General features: G+C 42.9%; 1 protein-coding gene across 1 annotated transcript in view; it reads left to right on the top strand.

Moving 5' to 3' along the window:
• Nucleotides 1–4,769, top strand: part of RGS12 (regulator of G protein signaling 12) — a 164,201-nt gene extending 159,432 nt beyond the window's left edge. The window contains exon 17 of the mRNA XM_063135889.1: nt 4,169–4,769. Coding sequence (XP_062991959.1) covers nt 4,169–4,530 — 362 coding nt within the window. The 3' untranslated portion in view covers nt 4,531–4,769. The remainder of the gene's footprint in view (nt 1–4,168) is intronic.
• Nucleotides 4,770–27,194: the final 22,425 nt, after the last annotated feature.

The raw sequence follows: 27,194 nt of genomic DNA, 5'->3' as shown, positions 1-27,194 counted from the left end.
TGTGGAGTGAATGCACAGGGATTTGACTGTGCATCGGAAACCCCCCAAGGTTTTCTAGCCACTTCCCCCTTTTGGGGGGGGCACTCAGGATTTGTCCTCCTTGGTGAGTTACCATGCTGGGGGTTGATGATGGATCGAGGACCTCCTGACTGGAAGAGGCTGACATTTTGGCCTGATCCTGCAAACTTGTAGCACTTCAGAAGTGAAACAGCGCCACTGCTCGGGAGGGAGGACTGCAGCAGAACAGGGGTGGGTGGGGATGAGAGTCAAATTACATACAGTAGCTTAATGAGCTACTTACAGTAGCTTATTAACCCATCCTTGTAGTGGGGGAACATGGGGATTGGGAGGGAGGAGGAGGAGGGGGAAAAGGAAAGCAAATTCAGGCACAACAATCTTAGTTGGAAAGTTCAGCAGTTACAGGAGACAGCAGGAGGGAGGGGGCTCTCAGCTGGAGCTGGACCCAGGCACGGTGGAGAGATGCCTGGCTGCTGCTTCCTCCCTCACTGGTGGCCTCTGCAGAGACAGTTGGTAGCAGGAGGGAGGGGGCTCTCAGCTGGAGCTGGACCCAGGCCCGGTGGAGAGGTGCCTGGCTGCTGCTTCCTCCCTCACTGGTGTCATGTCTTTTAGATTGTAAGCCTGTGGGCAGGGACTGTCAAGAAATACTTTTGTAAGCTGCCATGAGAGCCTTTTTTGGCTGAATGGCGGCATAAAAATACTTAAATAAATAAATAAAAAAAAATAAAAAAAATACACTACTGTGAGTAGCTTATTAGTCTGTCGTGGGCTATCGTGACGTCAGCCGCAGCCTCAAGTATGAACAAAGATGCACAAAACAGGTTTTTTAAAAATAAATAAATCATGTAACCCTATGTACGAAAACAATATTTAAGGATATACACCATACAATTTCTAAACAAACTACTAAAACTAAACTGTAATCCAATGCTAAAACAAAACAAACTTTATGGGGAAATTTAATTTTTTGTAGTTAGGATAGCCTCCATCAAGAAGACTGTTCCCCCTAAATTTATTATTTTATTTCAAGCTTTCATTATTTGAATTCCAGAAAGCAAATGTTAATTGGAAATATATAGGAAATATATATAAAAATAATGGTGTACATTCTGTACAAAAGCACAAAGCAAGAAGGGCTGGGAGCCTCCAATTCGCAATGTAGATCATATCAACTGAAAAAATGATATTGATAGTGATTTACAGTGACAAATAGAAAGCATGGCTAAAAACCAAGTGCACAACTTACACATATTACTTTTTATTATACATAAAACTAAAACAATGGACCAAATCACAAATTGTTTTTTAGATGAAACTTTTTCAATTTGGAAAAAAAATGGCATAAACATTCAGCTCCCCATTACCCCAGTTATCATTCTTTTTTATCCCATATGCTATTTTATGACCTAGACAAAAACTCACAATATAAACATTGGAAAATCGCAAGATTTACATCAAGGAGTACATCACAAATCAGGTACTCAAATAAAGAAACAACTAGGAAGACCAACCCAAACAACGTTTTGGTGCAATATTTTCAAGGAATGTGGTGAAATAATAAAACAGGTCCATTTTGATGGATATAATGAAAAATTGCCACGTAGAGAACTTTATTATTTATATCATTTATTTTATCTTGTACACCGCTCCGAAGTTTTCAATGGGGAGTGGTATATAAATATTGTAAATAAAAAAAAATAAAAAAAATATTTGGGGCTGCTAGTCAGTCTGTAACCAAAACTTGGAAAACAAATACAGACCATTGAACGGAACATTGCATTAGCAGAGAAGTTGGCAAAACATCTGAACGTTTTAAGTTTGAAAGAAGAAACAAGACATTTTTTTTTAAAACATGGTACTTCATAAATCACACAGAAGAAAACAGGAAACCACTGGCTACCACACGACATTATGGAAAGATATGTTTAGATGACAATACTAATCCTTTGGTCCTTCATGAATCCATAAACAACTCTTATATCTGAACTGAAGTACTACATATCCTCCATTGTTAATGTTTGTAGTTTTGATGTGTGTTTGTTTTAAAAGTGTGTGTCGGGGAGGGGGCAAAGTATCCCCATAAGGACTTAATGGCACAGAATGTTCATTGACTGAGAGGGGGGAAACTGACAAGCGGATGGGACGGGGAGTGGGATGGAGTGGTGGGACAGGAGGAGGGAGGAAGAGATGCATAGATATCAGAGAAAGACATCTTATGGACCGGGTTCGGATGACACAATAATAACCAACAGTGGATTAAATAGTCAACAGTGGGTTAAATAGTCAATGGTTGGTTATTGTGTCATCTGTCAGGACTTTTTCATGCCACGGTTGGTTATTCAGCCAAAATAGTCAATGCAAATAACCAGCACTGTGCAGAGTTGATTATCTGAACAACCGTTGGTTATCATGTCATGAGTCGGACACCATTGACTATTTCGTCGCACACTGTTGGTTGTTTCTGGCGATGACAGAGTCCCCTGGCAAGAGCAACCAAAGTGGTGGCTCCCACTCTAGTCCATACCATACTTCTTTATTGCGATCCATAGATCCATGAAAAAACAAGAATCAAACATGAAACATCATACATTATCAACTTTTGTCTAACACACAGAGAGCTCTAATCCTGGCTGCCACTGTAAGAAATTTAGCAACAGCCAAAGTTACTTTTGAGGACTTATCTTCCAACAGAAACTTAACATAAAATTTGTCTGAACTTCTGGACAGCTTACTCAACAATGGGGTGATCATAAGATGGTGGGCCTGATTATAAAAGCTACGCTCCATCGTCTCCACTTCCATATTCCTACAGGGGCACCGTCGTTCCTGATAAGGGACACCAGCATATCTGCCCCGAAGTAATTCAATAGAATAAACATTGCATCTGGCCTTGGAGAAAGCAATACGATATTTAGCCACCGACAGGTTCTTTAGATAGTCAGCCAGCTGAAGAGGCCCAGCATAATGAACGTGCAATGCACTGGGAGAGCAAGAGACATGAGAGCGAGCGCGCAAGTCGCAGAAGGCTATATCCCACAGTCTTTGTTTAACAGATTTAAAAGCAAAATTCAAGCCCAGATTAAGGAGGAGGGAAGAGGAGAGACCAATTGAAGCTGCCTTCCTGGCAAGAAGCTTGGACCAGCTGTTCACGTAGTTGTCCTGAGCCAGACAGGGAAGCAGACCTCAGCCCCTCCCAAAAAGACTAACTTCCATCCAAAATTTTAAGGCAGACCACCAAGCCCTAAGCGAAAGAGAGCTTTCCCCGGTTTCCAACAAAAGTACAGAGTTAGGGACACACTTTGGGAGTTGAAGAAGGGTCCTCAAAAACCTTGTCTGCAGCCTATGCCGCTCTAGTCCAGCTGGCAGGACTTGCAGTGATTGATGGGATATCAGCAGGAGGACTGAGGGGCAGCAAGAAGGCAGAGGGGATGTGTGAATCAAACACATTGTTGACTAATAGTCAACTCGACACTGGTCTTAATTCACACCACAGTTGATTTTAAAATGACAATTGAGATTTAGAGAAAAAAATTGAGAGGAATGTAATGGGGTATATGGAACACTTAACAGAAAAAATACACACTAACGTTTTGTTTCAGGGTCTACTTGTTACATCAGTGATTGCTTTTGTGAACTGGTCACTTTTTGTCTTGTATACTTTTGAGCTTTGCATAAAAATGTCAAAGTCCTAGTGAATCTTTTACATTTAAAGGCCTATTGGATCACCTAATTCATACAATTAATTTTGTCTGTGCCCACATGTGTGTGCTTCTGTCTCTGTGGCAGAAGAGGGGTATGTTGATCTTGGGGTGTGTGTGCTAAAGTCTGTTTGATTGTGCTAATTACATATTCTTTAATGAGAATGCTGTACCATTGTTTGAAAGTCTGTAAATAGTTTGTAAGTCTGTAAATCATTTTAATAAGTATCCATTACCTTTTTTCTTCCAAGACACTGTATAGAAATGCAATTAAAACTGAAACAATATTCTAAATATCTTTAGAAAAGTTCTAAAAAATCAGTTTTAATGTATTAAACTTTTTTGTCCCACAAAGTGGAACAGCAAAATGTTCAAGCTAGTTAAACCTGATTGTAGAACAAAATCAAGACATAATAAATATTATTCTCCCTCCTTTTCCTTGTTTGTTCTAGGTGGAATCCACAAACAGAAAACAGATGTGCAAATAAGTGGAGGAAACTTTTATGGACAAAGCTCCAAAAAAACGAATAGCGACTTTAACTCAGGTAGAGTTAGGAAGAAAATGTTCAGAAATGAACTCCCTATAAATTGCATCATAGATGTAGATGGAGTTAAAACAGAAGACAGCATTGAATGGTCTTATAATGAAACAGATGAAAATCTCAGTTTTGAAGGCTATATCTCAGAACTGAAATCTTGCGAGGGGAGGATGCGAACAGGAGTTTACAGGACATCAGATCTTCCATCTCTCATTGCTGTTAAGAGTGAGAAAAATAAGCATAATGAGAACCAATGCAAAACAACTTTTGTTTGAAGTTGTTATATGCATGGTTCTTGTAGTTTTTTCCTCTGAGATCATTGCAAGGTTTGATGCACACGGCAGAACCATTCCATCAGGGTGCTGAGAGATTTCAGTTTTTGCTGCTTATTGCCTGTTAGTAATAACACACAATTCACTTTTATTGGGAGAGAGTGGAAGCTGCTGACAACATTTGAGAAAATCCAAGAGAAAAGTCAACTGTGTTACAAAATGTACCTGAATTTATTTCTCAACGTCACTTTTGTAAGCTAGTGATATAGGTATGAATATACTATATAAAGCCTTTCCAGGCACAGGAGTAGAACATTTTCACTTGTCCCCTACTTGTATAACCATTAAACAGGCAGGGCCCAGTGCAAACGTGTAACACAGGCATCCTCACATACCTCAATCCCATCCCATACATACAATCTCATGAATCCTGAATGAAAAGTTTTAACTCCGAAATTTCATTTTCTACATTCCCTAAATTGTACCATGGCCCACCCTGAGGCTTCCCTGCCAGGCTCTTTCTTCGTTATTTTTCTTTGACATAACTTCCAGCCTGACTATTTTGTAACATTTTGTTGGGTCTCAATAAAGATACTATCTCTTGATGTTTTGCTCTCTCTCTCTATTTTTTTTAATGAACCAATGCAGCTACAAACATTTTACTTAAAGCATTTTTTTCTGGCCTTTTTAACTGCAAAATGTTGAATTATCTGTTATGTTTTTAGACTACAAGCCTTTGAAAAAACATTTATTTATTATTACATTTATATCTCACCTTTTTCCCACTTGCAAGGGACATGAATCAGAGAGTATACCCTGATTCATGTTTTTTCTGCACCATCTTCTGAATATAGTGCTGCTAATAGTGATATTATTTCACTACCTTCTGAAAGCATTTGAATCCTGCTGTTTGAGACAGAAGGATGCCGTACCACTGCTCCCCGCCATTGCTGCCACTCCCACTCATGCCCCCACCCTTGCTGCTATCATGGCCTCCACTCCCTGATCTCTCTCTCTCTCTCTCTTTCTGGGCATGGCTAGATGACTGTCCATCCCGGGATCATCTCTGTGTGTCCACATGACACACAGGGGATCCCGGGGGCAGGGAGGGATCTGCCCTCCCTTGCCCTGGGATAATGGGCACCGTTTTTGTCCCGTTTTTTGCTGCGGTCTTGGGATGATCCCGAGACCATGGGACATGTGAGTACCCATCCTAGTTTTGTCCCGGCTCCTCGCAAGTAACCGCAAGGAGACAGGAGCTGGGCATGGGGCACAGAGCTCCTCAGGAGCTCCATGCCCATCTGGGGTGGGAAGGGAGTGGGAGGTTCTTCATCGTGGTCTCTATGCATCACACATATGGGCTTTGCGCCTGCGCAGAGACCAGACCGGAATCTCCAACAGCTTAGGGAAATGTTTTTTGGGCGGGAACCCCTCCCCCACACTACCGCGCATGTCCACGGGGTTCCCGCCCTTCCCTCAGTTCTTCGTCATCCACCATTGTGCACAGACGTAGAAACCGTGTTCTCTCCAGCTTTACTGGTTGCAATACCTTTTTGCTCTCTCGTAGCCTTTCTTCTCCTCATCTTTTTCTTCTCTTTTTTACCTTAAAAAAAAATTGTTATTCTTCTGCCTTTCTCTCTTTTCCAGCGATCGCTGATCGCGTTGGCGCCTGAGGCGCATGGCCGTAAGGGCCCCTTTTAGAAAGTGCATCAAATGTGGCGCTAAACTGCCACCTAAGGATGGTCACTCGCTCTGTGTACTGTGTTTGGGCGAGGGACATAAAGTTCAACAGTGCCACCATTGTATGGCGTTCACCAAACAGACGCGAAAGAACAGAGCAGATAGACTGCGGTCTATACTCTGGGAAAAAGCTCTGCGAGCGACTGAACCTACGCCTCAAAAGCGTAAGGAACAATCCTCCTCAAGGGCAATGGAGAAAACTCATAGCCCTGAAATTCAATCGATTATTATCGATGAGGAGTTGATGGCGGATAACAGGGCCATACCCCTGACGCCAGGCCGATCTCTAGCGGTTTCTGCGGCCAAGAGAATCTCAAAAAAGGCCCGGACCCCTAAATCGGCGGAACAATTAAAGAAAAAGAAGAAAAAGAGGAAGGACGCTGAGAAACGCTCCACCTCGAGGGTCGATACCGTATCCACGGTACCCGCCGAGCCTACCAGGCCGGCGTCGACCTCGATACCGACACAACGGTCATTACCAGCCCCCTTACCGACAGCGAGGAGTTCGATGTCGGAGAGTGAGATTCGGGACTCCGCATCAGCCGCCTCCATACCTTGTGCACTGTGCTCCATACCTTGTGCACTGTGGCTCCACAGGAGCCGGCTGGACTTGTACCTCAAACATCGCACTGACAACGTCAGTCTCCTGGACCAGACTTTGATCGAGTCTCTCAATACTCTGAATATCAACGGGATTACCCTCATGATTGGGAATATTACCATCCCCAAGAGTATTATCCAACTGAACGCAGACGTTATGATCATTATGCGCAGCCTCCTCCACATGCAAGAGTTTTACAAGTTCCTCCAGCTCTTCAATCCTATACACCTCGTAGTAGGAATGATTGTATAGAACATCGTTCGATACCGACTGCAACTGTCGTCGCTCCATCACCTCACCAAGAGCAGGCTCTGCAGCCAGTGCATCAGACGGTGCTGGCGGGTCAAGACTCTCCTGATGAGGACTACAGGTCTGACTCAGACTCTATAGTATCTGTAGCCCCATCGATGCCTTCACCTGACGATATTGTAAATACCCAGGAACCTGTGTCCGCTTCAGAAGATGTGGGAAAATTCTCCGACCAGGTACTTCGAATGGCCAAGTCTCTAGGTCTCGACATCGATCAACCAACAGAAATCGATGATGACCCAATCTACGATGTAACACGAACGGAATCTAGCTCGACCATCGCTATTCCCTTCCCTCCTACTCTGCGGAGAACAGCACAAACCTCCTGGAAAAATCCTTGTGCAGCTCAGTCGACATCTAAGAGATTGGAGTCAATGTATAAGGTCAAAGAAACCAATGCGGAGTTTCTTTTCCAACACCCGAAACCTAATTCTATAGTCGTGGAATCTGCCCAGGGAAGATCCCAGAAAGTGCATTCAGCCCCTACCGACAGAGAAGGTAGGAAATTGGACTACCTCGGCAGAAAGGTGTATGCTTCATCTTCTCTAGGAATACGAACCTCTGCGTACGAGGCAACCATGGCTAGATATCAAATATTTATACTAGAGAAAATAAACTCCCTCTCTGACCATTTGCCTGAAGATAAAAGGGAGTTGGCGAGGATTTTCCATACTGAGGCAACTGCAATAGCTCATCTGCAGTTAAATTCGGCGAAACATCAAACAGACTCCCACTCTAAATCAATGATGGGGTCTATAGCCCTTCGGCGTCACGCTTGGTTGAGATCAGCCAACTTGACAAACGAAACAAAAACTAGAATAGAAAGTCTACCCTTTGATGGAGAGGGTCTATTCAACAATAAGACCGACGAGTCCTTAGATTCGATATATAAAGCTCGCACGACCGCCAAAAAAATGGGTTTCTCACAACCCCAACCACAATTTAAACAAAGGCGCTGGACCAGGCAACCGTACCAACAGATGCAACAGCGCCCTCAATATGACAAACAACCTGCAAAACAACAACAACAACTACAAAGAAAGAGGCCTTATCAGGCCCGATACCAGCAAAGCAGACATCAGCCTGACTTCTCTAAAAGACAGCGTCTTTGACTTTTCTGCCCCAGGCCTACTACCGTTTACCGACCGTCTAGCACCCAAGTACCATCAATGGGAGTCCATAACATCCGACTCCTGGGTGCTCACTATCATCAAGACGGGATACGCCATCGAATTCGATGCCCTTCCTCCTTCTTCGGGAGTGAAAGTAACAGCGCCATCCCCTCCTCTGCTGCTCGAGGTACAGACCCTGCTAGCGAAGGGAGCCATCTCGCCTGTACCCGCAGAAGAGATCAACCAAGGGTTCTTTTCGCGTTACTTCACGGTCCCGAGGAAGGATGGAGGGCTTCGACCGATCATGGACTTAAGACATCCCAACAAGTACATCACCCCAAGGAAGTTTCGTATGACAACAGTCACTTCTATCCTTCAACTGTTGAATACAGGGGTTTGGTTCGCGGTAGTAGACCTGAAGGATGCGTACTTCCATATTTCTATCAGGAAGTCGCATCGAGCTTACCTACGCTTCTCCATCGGCGTCAAGCAGTTCCAGTTCACCGTGCTCCCCTTCGGTCTCGCGACGGCACCGAGGGTCTTCACGAAAGTGATGGCTGTTGTATGCGCCCATCTACGAAAGAAGGAAATCCACGTTTATCCATACATAGACGACTGGCTCCTGGTGGCGGAGGACAGTTACACGCTCCAGGAGAATATAGTCACGACTCTCGAACTCTTAGACTCCCTAGGCCTGTGGGTCAACCAGGAAAAATCCATACTGACTCCTCAGAGAACGATAGACTTCATAGGAGTGACTCTGTCGTCTTGGGATGGAAGAGCTTACCTCCCGATAGCAAGGGCAAAGACACTTCGAGACTTGATTCTCGACATCGAAACCCAAGCAAGACCCTCGGCATGGACAATCCAAAGGTTGCTGGGTTTGATGGCGGCGACTACCGCTGTCATCAGATTCACCAGATTGCGAATGAAGATCCTTCAAGGGTGGTTTTTAAAGACCTTCGACCTTCGACGCAATGCTCGCAAGACCTACCTTTCGATACCGAGACAAGTTCGAGCGTCGCTGAAATGGTGGCTCTCGATGGGAAACCTCTTGGAGGGAATTCCGTTTCAGCAAAGAGCACCATCGGTTACCATCACAACAGATGCTTCTCTCAGTGGATGGGGAGCTCACTGCAACTCGTTCACCGCCCAGGGTCGATGGCCTCCTCGACAGAAAGAGGAACATATCAATCATCTAGAACTCCTGGCGGCGGAAAATGCCTTAAAAGCTTTTGCTCAGATCATCGAGGGCAAAGATGTTCTGATTGCAACAGACAACACCACCGTTGTCTGTTACATAAACAGGCAAGGGGGAACGAGGTCATACCCCTTAACCCGCTCTGCACTCAGGATTTGGAACTGGTGCATAAAGAGACAGACTTACCTGACTGCGATCCATGTAGTGGGGAAGGAGAACATCGTAGCGGACTCCCTAAGCAGGTCCTTCCATGTCGACCATGAATGGGAGCTCAATACCGAAGTAAGAAACGACCTCTTTCGGTATTGGGGCCATCCTGCTGTCGATGTCTTTGCCACTGCAGAAAATGCAGTCTGTACCAACTTCTGCAGCAGAGCAGGAGGTGGAAGGAACTCGCTAGGAGACGCCTTCACAAGAACATGGACGGGGGATTACTCTACATCTTTCCTCCGTTCCCACTCCTGACAAAAGTCGTGGCCAAGATAAGGACAGACAGCACGAACTGTATTCTAATCGCGCCATGGTGGCCTCGGCAGCCGTGGTTTCCTCATGTTCTTCGACTATCGAGAGGAGATTACATCAAACTACCATTGATACCGAACCTTCTGTCTCGACACCAAGGCAGGGTTCGACACCCAGACCTCTCGACACTCAAGATGACAGCATGGAGGATGATGCCACAACCTCCGGTATCGTACAATTGATGGTACAGAGCATTATAACTGCATCACGAAAACCTTCGACAAGGAAGTCGTATGCGGCTAAGTGGCAGAGTTTTTCTAGATTTGCACTACAAATGGATCACACGGCTAAGACTTGCCCCATCTCAGTGATTCTAGAATACCTGCTCTCACTGTACCGAGGAGGATTAGGACTTTCGTCGATCAAAGTCCATTTGGCTGCCATCACTGCTTTTCATGAAGGTGTGGAAGGGTTCTCTCCTTTCACCCATCCTACATCTAAGGAATTTTTAAAGGGTCTAAGAAACATTTTACCAACAACTAGAAATATCTGTTGGAGTCCTGAATTAGGACTGGTTTTTGTGATTTCCATATTTTCGTACAAGCCTGTAAAACCTGGAAGAAACTGAAGACTCAGCATCAGTCAATCAGCTTAAAGGTCAAGTTTGCAGGTGGACTTTATTGAATTATTGGGATGATGCAAAAGTCTAATTGTCTTGCCATTGCCAATTAGTGGTTTCATCATTTGTTCAGGGAAGTGTATATAAAGAGAGTTTTGGAGCTTTGTAACCAGATTAAAATATTCCCTCTCTACTGCTGTGAGCCCTGCTGTAATGTGTATGACCAAGTGTGTGAGTATGTTGGTGTAAATTTGTATTGCCATAAACTGTGTTATTTTCTATCAGTAAAATACTTTATTTTTGTACCAAACAAAATAGACTCTGTCTTGAAGTTAATTTGGTCTTTGCTGACTTTCATAGTTAAGAACCGCTGCTATTCTGCTAGTTCACTGGTATAGTGAACAAAAAGGGTTTATAAATAATATATAACCCTCAAGAGGTTATGGCCCAGTAACAGTCTGGACATAATTCTAGTTCTTAACAGAGAAACAGTAGGACCTGATAAGACAGAGAAGCCGTGCGTTGACTAATTGCCCTGGAGCGTTGCTTTTTCTAAAGACCGTTGGGATTTAGACAAAGGAAGAGGCTTTTTTTGTAAAGCTTTTGTCTTGCAAAGTCACACGGGTGTCTGATAGAAGGCTATTTTTGAATTTGAAAAGGGATTCTGAGGTTGTTAAGCCGGTCAGTTCCCAAAAAGGAAATTCAAATAACAAAAGGGTTGAAAAAACAACCAATTAGCAGTTATGGCACTTCAAATAGGAATGAATACACAAATGGAACAACTCACAGACACAAATTATATTACTTGGTCATTTAAGATTGAAATGAGTTTAAGAAACCAAGGGCTGTGGGAAGTGGTTACAGACCCACCCGGTGAAGATTTAAGTGCAGCTGATTTGAGAGAGTGGAATCGTAATGCAGAGAAAGCTAAAACCCACATAATCCTCTGTATGAGGAATGATCAGCTATTCTATGTTAATAGAGAGGATGCTGTTCATGTGATCTGGACAAAATTGCGTGAAGTATATGTAAGAGATACAGCAGGTTCTCGAATAAATTTAACACGCAGAATGTATAGGACGATGCTAAAAGAATCTGGAGATATTGGCAAACATTTGCAGGAGCTAAGAGAAATATTCCAAAGTTTAGCATCGGCTGGCTTGACTCTTTCAGAGGAAATGAAGTCTTATATTATTTTGTCTAGCTTACCAACGTCTTGGGACGTGTTGGTGACTACCCTAGAGGGAGTGACCGTCCGTGATTTAACCCTGAATTATGTGTGCGGAAAATTATTAGAAGAACAACAGAAAAGACATTCCAAGAGAGAAGCCGTGAGCTCAAACGGCAAGGCAGACTCATTTCAACAATGGTCTGGTTCTGAAGGGGTTAAGACCGGGACTGTGAAAAAGGAGGAGACTGAATTTGCTTATTCAGTTTCTAAAAAGCACAAGCCACAAAAAACAATTGTTTGCTGGAAATGTGGCAAAATTGGACATAAGAAAATTGACTGTAGAGTGAGATTACAACCTGAGAAAGTTTCTGAGCATCGCTGGAAAAATGCTTCTTGTTCAAAGAAGTCAGCACAGCTCGTTACAGCCGGAGTGAGCAAGATGTCGAAGGAGGAAGGAAACGGAAGCTCAGCTATCTGGCTGATAGATTCAGCTTGTAATTCTGTTATTTCTACTAGAAAGGAAAGCTTCCTGGACTTCAGAGTCACGTCTAACAGATTTATTTTCCTTGCTGACGGCTCAAAGCAGGAAGTGAAGGGAGAAGGAATTTGCCATATTCCTGTCCTTAACGAAAGCTTTGCTAATGCTATTTTTGTTCCCAACTTAAGTCATTCTCTTTTAGGTGTGTCAAACCTAATGGAGAAAAAGTTCTCTGTCTCCTTTGAGGAGGGGAAATGTTTTATTTCCAGGCATGGAGAACTGAAGGGGACTGCCAGTTTAAAAAACGGTTTGTTTTTCCTGGACAGGAGCCAAGGTGGAGAGGAAGATATTTCTTCAAGAGACAATCCAGTAGTTTTACTAGATTTAGATTCTTCTAGCAGGCAAACGCCTGTAGCAACTCAGACCGAGCCAGAAGACAGAGAGCAAGAGGAGGAGGAGGAGGAGGTGCAGATCCCCCGCAGGTCTCAAAGACAAAACAAAGGCGTGCCTCCCCATAGGCTTGGAATACATGCTTGTAACGTGAGCTGTGAACCTAATTCTTATGCGGAAGTAAAGCAATTAAGTTCTTTTGAACGAAAACAATGGGAGTGTGCCATGGAAAGCGAATTACAGAGTCTTCAAGAGAACAAGGTTTTTGAAGAAGTTGTTTTGCCTCCGGGACAGAAATCTTTAACTTGCCACTGAGGAGAAGTTTTTAACAGCAAGCCGCTTGTAAACAGAGTTTCTTAGAAACTAGTCGCCAAGGAATTTAGTCAGGATAGGGAGGGACTTTAACGTCATTTTCTCTACTGTGAAATCATATGCTTTACTCTTTGTGCTTATTCTATGTAGTAAAACAAATTCAGCCTGGAGTGTCTAAGGGAATCTTAAGGTATCTCGAACCTTGGAGCACTGGAGAAATTTTTCTGCAGAGGTCAGATGAGAATTTTTGTGCTATTATGATTCAAATTGGCATTGGCTGTGCAAATGATAGAAAAGCAACGTTGGAATGTTGATATTTGGAAGTAAGCCAAAATCATGGAAGTTCCAAGAAGCAAGAGTTGTGTGGCGATTTACAAAAAGGCTAAGTATGGTGCTGGTGAGTGGTAAAGTTACTTGACTGATCCAGCAATAAAGGACTTTAAGGTCCCAGTGGTGAAGCCAGTGACTGTTAAAGTTTAAAACACATAGTCTACTGTGAGTCCCAGAATAATTTGGCAGACGTCTTTACAAAACCGTTAGGAGCCATCAAACATTGGGAGATTTGTGAAACGTTAGGTTTCAGGCAGGGCTAAAAATGTGATTAACTGTACAAATGTTGTAACGTGGTGAAATAGTGGAAAACCCAAAAAGAAGGGGTGTTGGAGTCCTGAATTAGGACTGGTTTTTGTGATTTCCATATTTTCGTACAAGCCTGTAAAACCTGGAAGAAACTGAAGACTCAGCATCAGTCAATCAGCTTAAAGGTCAAGTTTGCAGGTGGACTTTATTGAATTATTGGGATGATGCAAAAGTCTAATTGTCTTGCCATTGCCAATTAGTGGTTTCATCATTTGTTCAGGGAAGTGTATATAAAGAGAGTTTTGGAGCTTTGTAACCAGATTAAAATATTCCCTCTCTACTGCTGTGAGCCCTGCTGTAATGTGTATGACCAAGTGTGTGAGTATGTTGGTGTAAATTTGTATTGCCATAAACTGTGTTATTTTCTATCAGTAAAATACTTTATTTTTGTACCAAACAAAATAGACTCTGTCTTGAAGTTAATTTGGTCTTTGCTGACTTTCATAGTTAAGAACCGCTGCTATTCTGCTAGTTCACTGGTATAGTGAACAAAAAGGGTTTATAAATAATATATAACCCTCAAGAATATCGTACCGTCTTGGAGCTTGTCAGTCGTACTCCATGCTCTAATAAAGAAACCCTTTGAGCCTATGGCTACAACGGATTTAAGACTCTTGACCTTTAAGACAGTGTTCTTGGTTGCTATAACCTCAGCAAGGCGCGCAAGTGAGCTTAGAGCTCTAAGGGTAGATGCGCCCTATACAATTTTTCATAATGACAGGGTCGTGTTGCGAACAGACCCATCTTTTTTGCCCAAGGTGGTGACACCTTTTCACTTGGCGCAGGATATTACCTTGCCAGCTTTCTTTCCTAACCCTACAACGCCTGCAGACACTGCTCTTCACATGCTGGACGTTAGAAGGGCCCTCTCTTTCTAGAGAGCTAGAACTGAGGGATTTAGGAAATCCAAACAACTATTTGTATGTTATGGTGAGCCTTATAAAGGACTTCCAGTGTCATGCCAGCGATTGTCACGCTGGATAGTAGAGACAATTGAACTTGCCTACTCTATCTCTAAACTAGAGATACAGCGACCTGTGACAGCTCATTCAACCAGAGCGATGTCAACGTCGGTGGCTTTCAACAGGGGTGTCCCACTTCAGGACGTTTGCAAGGCTGCGACTTGGTCCACCCCTTCCACATTTGTCAAGCATTATAGCTTAGACACTCGATCCAGACATGACTGTTCATTTGGAAGAGCGGTGCTCTCGGAAGTGTTGAAATAATACACCAACCCACTTCCAAGGTATGTGAGCTTGCTACTCGCCCATATGTGTGATGCATAGAGACCACGATGAAGAAATGCAGGTTGCTTACCTGTAACTGTAGTTCTTCGAGTGGTCATCTATGCATTCACACAACCCACCCACCGTCCCCTCTTGGTGGTGTGATATTTATTAATTACATAATTGACTATAAATTTATTTGACTTCTTTATTGAATACACTCATGTTTATAGGGGCACAATGTCGGACTCCTGTAAACTGAGGGAAGGGCGGGAACCCCGTGGACATGCGCGGTAGCGTGGGGGAGGGGTTCCCACCCAAAAACCGTTTCCCTAAGCTGTTGGAGATTCCGGTCTGGTCTCTGCGCAGGCGCAAAGCCCATATGTGTGAATGCATAGATGGCCACTCGAAGAACTACAGTTACAGGTAAGCAACCTGCATTTTTTAAAACAAACAAACAAACACACACCTCCTTGTTTGCGCTGAAGCGCTCATCTTGAATAAAATGAAAACGAAAAAATCATATATTGATTAATATAGATTTTTTTAATATAGCATGTATTAGCCAAATTCAAATTACCATAAGGAAAAAGGCTTTCAAACAAGGTAGAGTCACTACACAAGCATTTCCTTGACATACAGATTAGACAGGCAGAACACTTCCTTTAGAAAATAGTTACTTCTGAACCAGTGCAGGCAGAAGCACGAAGATCAACTCTTAGTGTAAGGAAAGTAAGCACAAACTGAGACACCTGGGTCCCGGACACCTAGGAAACCCAAAGCAGTAGTCTAAAGACCCAAAAGATGAAATTTTTGAAGCTGAAGCTCCTGATGAAGCTGGGTGGTTTTTTTAGGGGGGGTGCACGGACCCCCCGATCCGCTTCTCTTCCAGATCTGCAATTCCAGATCTGCCGCTTCGCTCCGCCCCACTCCACCTATAGTCCACTCCGCTCCACTGCAGAGCTCCAGATCCGGATCGGAGCTCCGCTTCCCCCCCCCATAGGCTTGCATTGAAATCCAAAAAAGTATACAACGTTTTTTCTGTTAAAGTTAGAAACCTCAAGTTCGGCACCATGACACCTCATGGATGTATACACACGCATGCCAAGACTCAAGCCAATCCCATCATCCCCTGATTTTTGGGGAATTAATGAAAATCAGACACCCCATTTTCAGACATGGACTGTTCTCTGTCATTTTGACAGATAAAAAAAAATTGAAGTGGGCACCCTCACAGATGCCATCTAGATCCGCATTCATGCCAAGTTTCAAGCAAATCCCACCATCCCCTGATTTTTGGCGGGGCTTAAACCTTTTAATTCACCCCAAATCAAGTTCCATGCTAGAACTACGTCAATTTTCATGTTAGAAACCTCAAACTTGGCACCATGATAGATTATCCATGGATACACATGCATGCCAAGACTCAAGCCAATCCCATCATCCCCTGATTTTTGGGGAATTTATGAAAATTGGACACCCCATTTTCAGACATGGACTGTTCCCCGACATTTTGACAGATAAAAAAAATGGAAGTGGGCACTCTCACAGATGCCATCTAGATCCACATTCATGCCAAGTTTCAAGCAAATCCCATCATCCCCTGACTTTTGGAGGGGCTTTAACTTTCTAACTCACCCCAAATCAAGTCCCATGCTAGAACTACGTCGATTTTCACCTTAGAAACCTCAAGTTCGGCACCATGACACCTCATGGATGTATACACATGCATGCCAAGACTCAAGCCAATCCAAGCCTCCCCTGATTTTTGGGGAATTTTTGAAAATCGGACACCCCAGTATCTCAGGGATTTAAAGCTGCAGACAGGGGCCATTTCAAAGAAAATCCCAACATGCCATGAATTGGGGAGTAGATAAACTTCCACACTTGAAAAATTGATTTGGAACTTCCAGAAGTCTAAGTGAGCGCAGGAAGGACTTATCTCCTGAGTCAAAGCAAGACACACAAAAACCATCCCTGCGAGGTGGGCTGGGGAGGAGGGAGGGAAGGCAGGCAGGCAGCAGACATTTTCTGGGGGCACAAGGAAGTGAGCAAAGGATAGTTTCAAAGCCAGTAATGCAAACCATCCCTGTGAGGTGGGAGCAGCACAGAGAGATGCCTTTTCTTTTGCATCCCATAACTACTAGGAGGCTAGGAGGATAAGAGTAAAGCTTTGTGATCCTTGCTTCAGAGTTGATTGACTGCACTGTGATCACAGCCGTTATTAAACAACAACAACAATAATAGTAATGGGACGGACGTGTTCTGCTCCAGCTCCAGTAAAAGCAAAGCAAAGCAAAGATAAGTAAAGCAAAGCAAAGGAAAGGAAACAAAGAAAACTTGAGATAAAGTAGTGAGAGAAACAGTGCGGAGAAGAAAACAGCATAAACAACAAAGAATAAAGCACAAATACAGACGGATAAGAGCCGTGAAGAGGACAGGAGTGGAAGAGCTAACGTAAACGTAACCCAACGAGAACTTGATAAGTATTGCAAGATGTGATAAGTAATTAATACAAATTTTTTAAATACAATTTTAACTTCAATTCATAACTAAGCGTGCGGTTTGGAATTTTAAGAGTTTTAAGAGTTAAGTGCAGCAGCATTAACAGCTCAGAAGCAATAGAGATAAGCCAAATTTGAAGATATCAACCAGCTGCTGGTGGTGTAATTGATGCTGCTTTGAGAAGGGTTTTAATTACTAATTACTAAAGTTACTACAGTTGTAGAAAGTGCAACCAAAGGGGAATTTCTCAACGGAGTAAGGGAAACCAAGCATTTAAAGGACCTGAAGTAACTGCTGGAGACTATCTGCAAGTCTTTATCCCATATATCTATAGTACTATCAAATCTTGTTGCTTTAACTCAGGGGCTGACAGTATCTACACAGCCTCAGAGATCTTTGGCAGACTTTTTACAGAATTAACTCTCACAGTGGATAACATGGTTCTTACCAGAGGTGGTTATAAACTACAGGGGATTGTCCCAGTGACCGATGATGTGGAAATCCACATCAAGGCTGCAAAACAAAAACAACTAAAAATCACAGACTTCCTTTGCCCCAATTTAGAGATACACTCAAGCCCGAAACAGGAACTTATGCAGCACAATGAGAGTATACTGGATTGGTCACTTGGCCCCCAGTGTATAATGAGGACCTTGGAGAGGAATGAGCAAGATGACTTAGCCTCTGAGCTAGCACTGATTGAAGAAGAACCATCGAGCATCATGCATATTCTACGCTCGCCTGACTGTCCTATGAATAATAGTGAACAACAGTCCAATACACAGTGCAAAGAAAGCGACCCCTTGATACCCAGTTTCTCCCTCTACCTAAACCCCCATGGAACAAAGAGTAATAACCAAATAGACTTAATAAACTTACTCAATAATCATCACGAAAGAACCATAAGCCTATTGCTAGATCAGGCTGGAAATATATCTGCTATTAAGAAATTCCTTGCGGAATGCAAAGATCTCTTAACAACTCTAACCAGCTTTGCCATTGTCAAACTTACCGGTGAGGAACAGCTTAAATCCATAGACCCTAATTGTGGGATTTCTCAATACCACTCTAACTCTGATGTTAATGATGTAAACGTCAGTGGGTCCCCCGTAACAGCTAATAATAAAGACACTAATAAGAACAAAGGTGAATATAAAGGCAAGGATAAAGGGAAAGGGAAAGCTAGAAATTATTCCAACTCCAAATACATAGATAATTCTGTAAAATATAAACAGAATCTTAAAGGTAAAATTGCCAAAGCTAAACCTCAAGTAGCAAAAAAACCAAAAAAACAAAAAAACATATGCAGGTAAGAGGAGGGCAGCATCTAAACTAAACTTTGCCAGACTGTTTAAGATACTGGAAACAATGGATAATGACAAGAAGCTGAAAGAAACAACGATGAGAGCTGAAGTAGAGATTAACAGAGCCCCTATTAATGGATCTCAGTTGCCACAGAACCCCGGTCTCCAAGGGCAGGCTACACGTGATATAACTGAAGATGCCCCTCTAGATCCATGGTCACCACAGAACCTACCAAGTAAGCCTCTTTCTTCAATCTTGGCAGTTCCGAACTCTGTCCAAATGCCAACGCTTTGTACACCAAACAGCTGGCAGCTCCAATTACAAAGTCAAAGTATAGTCATTTCAAACTATCCAAAGATAAGAGGAATCTTGACATCATCGGAGCAGAAAGAACACGCTATTCAAGTCTTGTCCCCTATCACCAACCTGCAATTGCATGATGTTTCTATTCAAAAAGTAGAATATGTTTTCTACAATTATAACAACGCTCGTGCTATTGTTACATTTGCCTCCTCCGATATAGCTTCCAAAATCTTTCAAGCTAAGGAGGCATTTAACAGATATGGCATGCAGATACATAGATACTTTAAGAACATGTCTCCAGCATACCCTATAGGACCATCATCTTCAAACAGACCTCTTAGCAAGGAGCCCGCAGTAATGGATTTGATTGATTTGACATCAACTGAGGATCAAGGCATAAGCAACCGATCACCATTTAAACATAGTAATAACAAAGAAACCTCTAAAATATCTGAGTATAATGTGAACAATAAATATGGTAGTGCCCCTAATTTTTATGAGGACTTATCGATAGATGAAATCAATCTAATTAACAGTTACGACGCTATGCCAACCCAGGAACAACTTAAAATTTTATTAAGACTTTCTTCATTGAAAGAACTACTCCTGCTTAAATTACAATTGAACAATAAAATCCCAGCGTTAACCCCCCAACGCTCTTTGAACCCCTTTATCATGTAATCACAGACCCAAAGGAGGTTATTGAATTACAGCTGACAGAGCAGCCTCTAGATGGAGAATGGCACCACCAACCAGTAAAAAGAGGTCCAGTATTGAGTCCTAAAATTCTGGTTTCAAAATCTGGCCAACCATCTACAAAAGATCTGCTAACTAGTTCGACCAAAATGGACCAAATGGTAGATTCTAACAAAGGCGCTGACACTGTACATAGAGGCAAACTTCAAGCATCCGTTAAATCTAATCGACTTTATACACAACATCCAGAGTCATTGATAAGCGTAACCCCAAAGTCTAACAACGATCAGCGCCCATGTAGGGCCCTAACGAGCCTACAGCCTAAATCTTCTAACGGTTGTATCCAGGAAAATATGAAAGATCACTTGGATATAATAACTGAACTCAATTGACTCAAGAAAAAGGAAGCCATGACCCCCCTAAAAATCATCTCTTGGAACATTGCCGGATGGAGTGCTAAATGCAGGAAAGAGGATTTCCTTGACTATCTAGCTGATACCGATATTATTCTGCTCCAGGAAACTTGGTGCCGAGATGACATTTATTTAAATGGATATACTTCCATCTGCCTCCCTGCATACCCCTCTAGCACAAAAGGCAGAGCCAGCCAGGGACTTTGCGTATTAATTTCTACTGCTCTTGATTTTAAGATCACTAATCTCCCTTGCAGAGATTCATTTATACAGGCCCTGATCCTGGAACTAAAGGTTTGTAGGATATCTATATTATTGATAAACATTTATATTATCCCACTAGCGCGCAAAGAAGAAATTCTGGCAACATGGCTTAAATTTGATTGTCTCTATTCCAGATGGACAACAAAATATCCGAATGCATATCCAATTATTGCAGGTGACTTAAATGCTAGGACAGGCAGCTACCTGGTAGATCCAGCTACCTGCGGTAACAGTTTGATTGCGCTCAAAACAAACCTAAGAGTTAACTCTCGGATTTCAAAGGACTCCTATATTAACACTGCTGGACTATGCTTACTACAATTTGCTGCAAGGAATGACCTATTAATTTTGAATGGCCATGGTATTGATGATGAACAAGGAGAGTTTACCTACGTTTCCTCCAAAGGATCCAGTGTAATTGACTATTTTTTAATCCATAAGGAACTGGAATTATTGGGCTGTAATCTTAAAATTGCTGAGCGGCTCGACAGCGATCACTTGCCTTTGGAGCTCTATCTTACTTTGCCAGGGAATATAAAGACAACAGTGCAATATCCCTTCCTTTCTAATATGAACTCTGTGCCAACTATTAAAAGAATAAGATGGTCAAAAGACTCTGAATACCAGTTTAAGACCATTACTTCTGCTCCATCTACTCTAAACATCTTTAATCGTATTATTGAAGCTACGTCCCCTGAAAGTGGTATGCTTGCTTATGAGGAGCTGTCTCAAACACTGTACCCTATACTTTATAGAAATGCCACCAATCTAAATGGTACAAGACACCAGTCTAAAAAGTGGTTCGACAGAGAATGTGCCCAACTAAGAAGAGAAATCCAGGGGGTTTACCGTTCATATCGAGAGAACAACGATCCCCGATTACCTAGATTATATTATGAACTAAAAAAGGATTATAAAAAACTTCTTCAACAGAAGAAAAATGAGGCAGATAAAGAAATCTGGGAAATGCTGATAGCGGCCTCTGTTTCCAATAACATGAACTCTTTTTGGCAAATAGTGTCAGGCGCCCTGGGTAACTGTAATGGAAGTAGCGACTGTCATGTTCCCCCTGAGATCTGGGAGCCCCACTTCCGAGCGGTCTGTGGGAACTGTGATACGCTAAACCTGCGCCCACTCTGCCTCCAGACACTCCTGAATGGCCAAACGTGGACTATACCACGGTAGAGGATCTAATTTTACGGCTAAAGCCAGGCAAGGCACCAGGACCTGACGGCATCCCCCCTGAAATGCTGAAATGTAACATTGGATGGTGGTCAGCTCTTTTATCATCTCTCTTCTCCCTAATAAACAAAACCGGAGTAGTTCCAGTGACCTGGCTGAAAGCATTTGTTGTCCCAATACACAAAAAGGGCCCTAAAGATGACCCACATAACTATCGTCCCATCAGCCTACTATCCATTGTGGGGAAAATTTATGCAAGTTTCCTAAATGATAAGTTAAAAGCTTGGATCAGTGAAAAGAATATCTTGGGAAGAGAACAGATTGGGTTTAAATCTGGATGCTCATCTCTTGACCACTGTCAAGTTCTGGTCCACATGGCATATAAATATACTGCCCCAAAGGGCGGCAAACTTTTTGCTGCCTTCATGGACTTAAAATCTGCATTCGATTCAATCTCTCGGCCCCACCTCTGGAGGAAACTAAAACATCTCTCTATTGAAAGTAGACTTTTATGCTTGATCCAATCATTATACCATAATAATTTAATCCAAGTGCGATACAGCAAGTATGGTCATCTTACGAATGAGATTGCTGCCAAACAAGGCGTCAGACAAGGTTGCATCCTGGCACCTACTTTATTTAATCTGTATTTAGTTGATCTTCCCAACTCGCTAGCGAAAATCCAATCTCATCCGCCTAAAATCGGCTCAACCCCAGTCTCACTCCTCCTATATGCTGATGATGCCGTCCTGATATCACAAACACGTTTGGGTCTTAAACGCCTAATGAACGGCTTTGTCGACTTTTGTGAGAAGAACTCTTTAACAATCAATAACTTTAAATCCAAAGTGATGGTCTTCAGTAAGAGGAAGATTAAATTGACCTGGACTATAGGGGGGAAGAGAATCTCCCAGGTTGATTCCTATAAATACCTGGGGATTTGGTTTCGGGAAACCCTAAACTGGGGCACCCATGTTAAGCATGTAAAGACCAAGGCCGAGCAGGCAGCTGGTGCGCTTGCTCGGTTTCACTACACAAAGGGTGGGAAATTTCTACCAGCAACCATTCGGGTTTTTCGGGCCAAAATGGTGTCCCAGACTCTGTTTGGGTCACCAATCTGGCTACCTTATTACAAAGGATCTTTTGAAAGTATCCAACACCTCTTTCTAAGGTTAATATTTGGGGCACCAAAATGTGTTTCTGGTGCGGTTTTAAATTTGGAAGCAGGACTTAATTCGCTTAATTGTCTAGCGTGGACCTACACTATATACTTTTGGCTTCGTTGCCACTTAGCCACTACTTCCAATTCTCTACTCTCACTGATTCCGCTGGACACTGGTAAATCCCGCTGGGCAAAAATGATTGAAGAAAAAATCTGCACTAGCGGGCTCTCGCCTCCTCATCTTGTAGTAATGGACCTAGCAAAGGCTAAATCGATTGTTAAACAGCGATTAGTGGATATTGACCGGCAGGAACTACAGGGAGCTGCCTGTGGCCCATGCTCCCCATACTCATTAGGCCTAACTAGATACACTAATAAAGATGGTCCTCCATATTTATGCTGGTTGACTATTCCCAAGTATAGGAGGGCTTTTACCTTGGCGAGATTTAATGCCCTTCCTTCCAGGTTGATGGAAGGTAGATTTAAAAAAATTCCTTTATGCAAAAGATGCTGCCCTTGTAACGAAACTGAAGTAGAAACCATTACCCATGTCCTGTTTTTTTGTAGCTTCTATGACGATATCAGAAAAGAGCTTATACATCCTATTATACAGGCTTTGCCTGGCTGCTCCCCAGAGACCCTGATGGTTAGCCTCCTCCAGGGCCAAAATAAATCAATTACTATACAGGTTGCCAAGTTTCTGAATCTGGCCATTCTCCTCAGACCACATATGATTGCTTGAATTTTCCTCCTATGTTCTGTTCAAGATCTAATGTTAATACATGTCCCATCCTTGCTCTGATCTTACTCCATTTTACCCTTGATTTTTATGTATTAAAATGTATTACTAATGATATGTTTTATTTTTAGGTTATCTTATTGACCTTTTGCTTGAAATAACTGTACATTTCTTTTTCTGGTCTATTGACTGTAAATAAAGGATTGATTGATTGATTGAATAATAGTAATGTTAATAATAGCAGTACTAATTAGTATTAATAGCAATAATAATAACAACAACAACAGCAATAAGGAGTTGAACCACAATGAAAGCCTGCCTGACTTCACTGAAGAGGAAAAGCCAGAAGAGCTTGGGCTATGGGGTGTAAATATAAAATGGAATAAATAAGCAAACGAGGGGTGGAATTAAAAGCAGCAGTGTTGCTGAATAAACAACAAGAAGAATTTTTTTAAAAAGGCTATATCTGTCTTTTACCAGTAAGAGGGAAGTGGACGTGCCCAGGGGGAGGGGGAACTGTGCCAATTGTTGACTGGCCCTCACTTCAACTCATGACAGACATTAGCTTCAGTCTCTCTCCACTGGGTTACACTTTGGAGGGCTCTGATGACCCTCCAAGGACAGGAGTGTGTGCACTGAGCACGTCCACATGCCCTAGGGGACCTCATCCCCTTGCACCACATCTATTCAGTTGTTCACCAAGGTTAGGGTGGGTAGCAGTGCTGTGTTTCCTATCTGTTATTTATTTGCTTAGTATATGATTTCAGGTTGTGTTTGTGCATTTGGTGGGGCTACTGTTTTAAAAAACACTGGGAAAAGTCCGTTCACAGATTAAGAAAGAGAAGTTTCCCAGTATCCCAAGTCCCGTTTTGCCTATCTCCTCCTCCAACTTTGGGATCATGTGATCATGAATCTGCCTCTCAGCACTTCAAAAAGGTACCTCTCCCGCTTTTTTTTACCCGCTTTTTCCAAAAATTATAGCAAGCGAACCGCACCATGCAGAGAGCGGTTCAGAGAGCGGTTTTGAGAGTAGGCTCAAAATGACCCCCAGCCACGACTCTCTAAGCACAAGAAGTTTCAGAAAGATAGCTTAAAAAACAACACAGTTATCCCCTATTCTTTTCCGCAATGCAATCCTATGGGCGAAATTTTTCAAAATGGCAATTGGAGCGCTCCGCAAAAATAGAAGCACTTCTCCTATGAGCGCTTCTCTTCACCTTGCTTCTAAGGGTCCACGGTCCGCTTCTACTCCACCTCTGGGCAAGGCAGAGCAGGCCAATTCACTTCTGATTCTCCAATTCTAATCGGAGCGGAGCACATCCCTAGTTTTTTTTATTGCAATTCATCACCTTTGTAATATGGAATAAAAGAAATAACAGGCATTGAATACGGTGGGATTAATTGATAAGTAAACATTCATAGGCTTGCACTGTGAGTAAATTCTCCCCACCCCACATTCCTGTCCTAATTCTCTGAGGAGACAAAAGGAATACTTGGAGAAGGTAGAGATTCTTCCTTCCTCCCCCTCTCATTTTTCCTGGCCTACTGTCCTGAGGGGGGAAAAGGAAGACATCCATGAATAAACAGATTAATTCTTCTGATGGTGCTCTGGCTGCTGGTGCCAGAGTATAGTTTGGAGAACTGTCAAGAATAAGTTTAGGCATCAGGGGTTTTACGTATGATGCAGTTATGAGTGCCCCCACCCCAAACCTCAGTTACCTAACCCTAATTGGTAAGGTGGAAGGTGGTTTCACTTGAGGCAGAGCCAAGGGGATTATTCCCCCCCCCGCCCAGAAACCTCTCCAGAACAACACAAAGACGTTTGTAGCAGAGCCTACTTATTGATCCAAAAGGAGGTGGAAAAGGAAGAAGCCCATTTCACACACAGGCAAACTGAGGTAGCAGGCAAATCAGAGTCAATGACTGCAAATTACATAATTATACTTTGAGTTACATAATTGCAGTACACTAACTTCCCAGAGCCGACAGAGAGCAGGCTTCTTCTTTTTTAAGTGTCTTTAAAAAAACACCACCTAATTTATCCGAGGTATGTCACAACACAGAGAAAGGCATTTATAGCCAAGTCCACTTCTCCAAGATTTAAATTAAAGGGAGATGGGAGACCAGGGAACCCATTTCACACATAGGCAAATTGAGGCATAAGGAAAACAAGAGTTGATAGCTGTAAGTGAGTGAATTTGGGCTACATAATCACAGGTTTAAGAAAAAAAAGTGCCACATATGTGAAATGTCTTTTCACTTGTTCACTCTCCCGCTATTGTGCCCTTCTCCTTCCCCCTGCAGTTCATTGTGGTTGTGAGGGACATTGTGATGGACATGGGGGGGGGGGTGTCTAGCATTTTCGTAATTTAGGGTTTTATTGGCTGGGTGCCATGTTCACCTACCCACCCGCTCTCCCTCCCCCTTCCTGGTTGAGCGGTTCAATGGACTTCAAAGGGCACGTTGGAGGAGAACCACCCCCACCCTCCTCTTTTGTCAGCAGGACTGCCCTTCAACGAACACCCACACACCCACACAAGCAGGATGCTCCAACATACCACAAGTATGGCAATACATAGAATCATAGACTAGCAGACCTGGAAGGGGCCTACAAGGCCATCGAGTCCAACCCCCTGCTCAATGCAGGAATCTACCCTAAGGCATACTTGACAGATGGTTGTCCAGCTGCCTCTTGAATGCCTCTAGTGTGGGAGAGCCCACAACCTCCCTAGGTAACTGATTCCATTGTCTTACTGCTCTAACAGTCAGGAAGTTTTTCCTGATGTCCAGCTGGAATCTGGCTTCCTTTAACTTGGGGACAGAGGAGTGGTTTTATCCTGCATAGATGAAAAAATACAGCACTTTCCCCACCCTAGAAAAACACAGAAAATGGAAGGGAAGAGGCAGGATGACTGCAAGACAGGGACGACGTCTTGTGAGGGGTCATGGGGCAAAATGGTAAACTAGGCAGGACAAAAGTACGATAAAATGCTGGTGTGATGGAGCTCATAAAGGGCACTGTAAGACCATTACATCCAGCATCCAAAATTGCTTAACAATATCATTTGTATTGGTGCCTAACTGTGCAGAGAGAGGTGACCAGCAGCTAAACCCTGCATTTTGCCATTGAAGACAGTGAGGCTGCTTGCAAGGGGTGTGCAGGTACTCTGGCTGCTAACATGTTCAATGGAGTGCCAGAGGCCTTCCTCACCTGTTGCTTCTTCCAATCTGGCCCAGGTCCTTTATCTAGGGCCCTTTCTAGAGGGGGGAGGGAGGGGGGAGGATCTCGCAATATCATGATTGCAAGATCCTCCCCTTAGTCCACATGCAAGCGTGACATCCTGGGAGGAAGGAGGGTGTTGCACCCGTCAGGTTTTTTTAAAGGAGATGAGCGCACCTGTGCTCGAACTAAATGTAAGTTTAAAAAAAGCCCCAACCCTGCTCCCCACCAACCCAATTCCTCCCAGGCCGGTTCCTTTCTTTTGTGTTCAAAAACCACAAAGTGTGTTGTGGCACCTTCAAGACTTGCAGACTATGCTCATCTTGTGTGTGACTGACAACTTGCTCCACAATTGCAGAAACCTCCCCCTCCTAACATCTTCTCCCTTCCTCTGTCAAGGAAACTGTTTTGCGTTTGTAATTATACAAACTCTTTTTATTCACTCAGTATTTTAACACTTAATTTTAACTTAAATTTAAATTTTACTGTTTTAACTCTGTATTTTAATCTTATATCAACTTTGCTGTGTGGTTTTATCCTGGTTGCGCTTTTTATACTGTATTTCGTAATTGTGTTTTAAACTGTTGGGTGTTTTACTGTGGTTTTAATTTTTGTGAA

The sequence above is a fragment of the Elgaria multicarinata genome, chromosome 10, assembly GCF_023053635.1.
Source record: "Elgaria multicarinata webbii isolate HBS135686 ecotype San Diego chromosome 10, rElgMul1.1.pri, whole genome shotgun sequence".
Classification (NCBI taxonomy): domain Eukaryota; kingdom Metazoa; phylum Chordata; class Lepidosauria; order Squamata; family Anguidae; genus Elgaria; species Elgaria multicarinata.
Note: the sequence above shows the minus strand (reverse complement) of the source record. Positions and strands in the feature narration are given on the sequence as shown.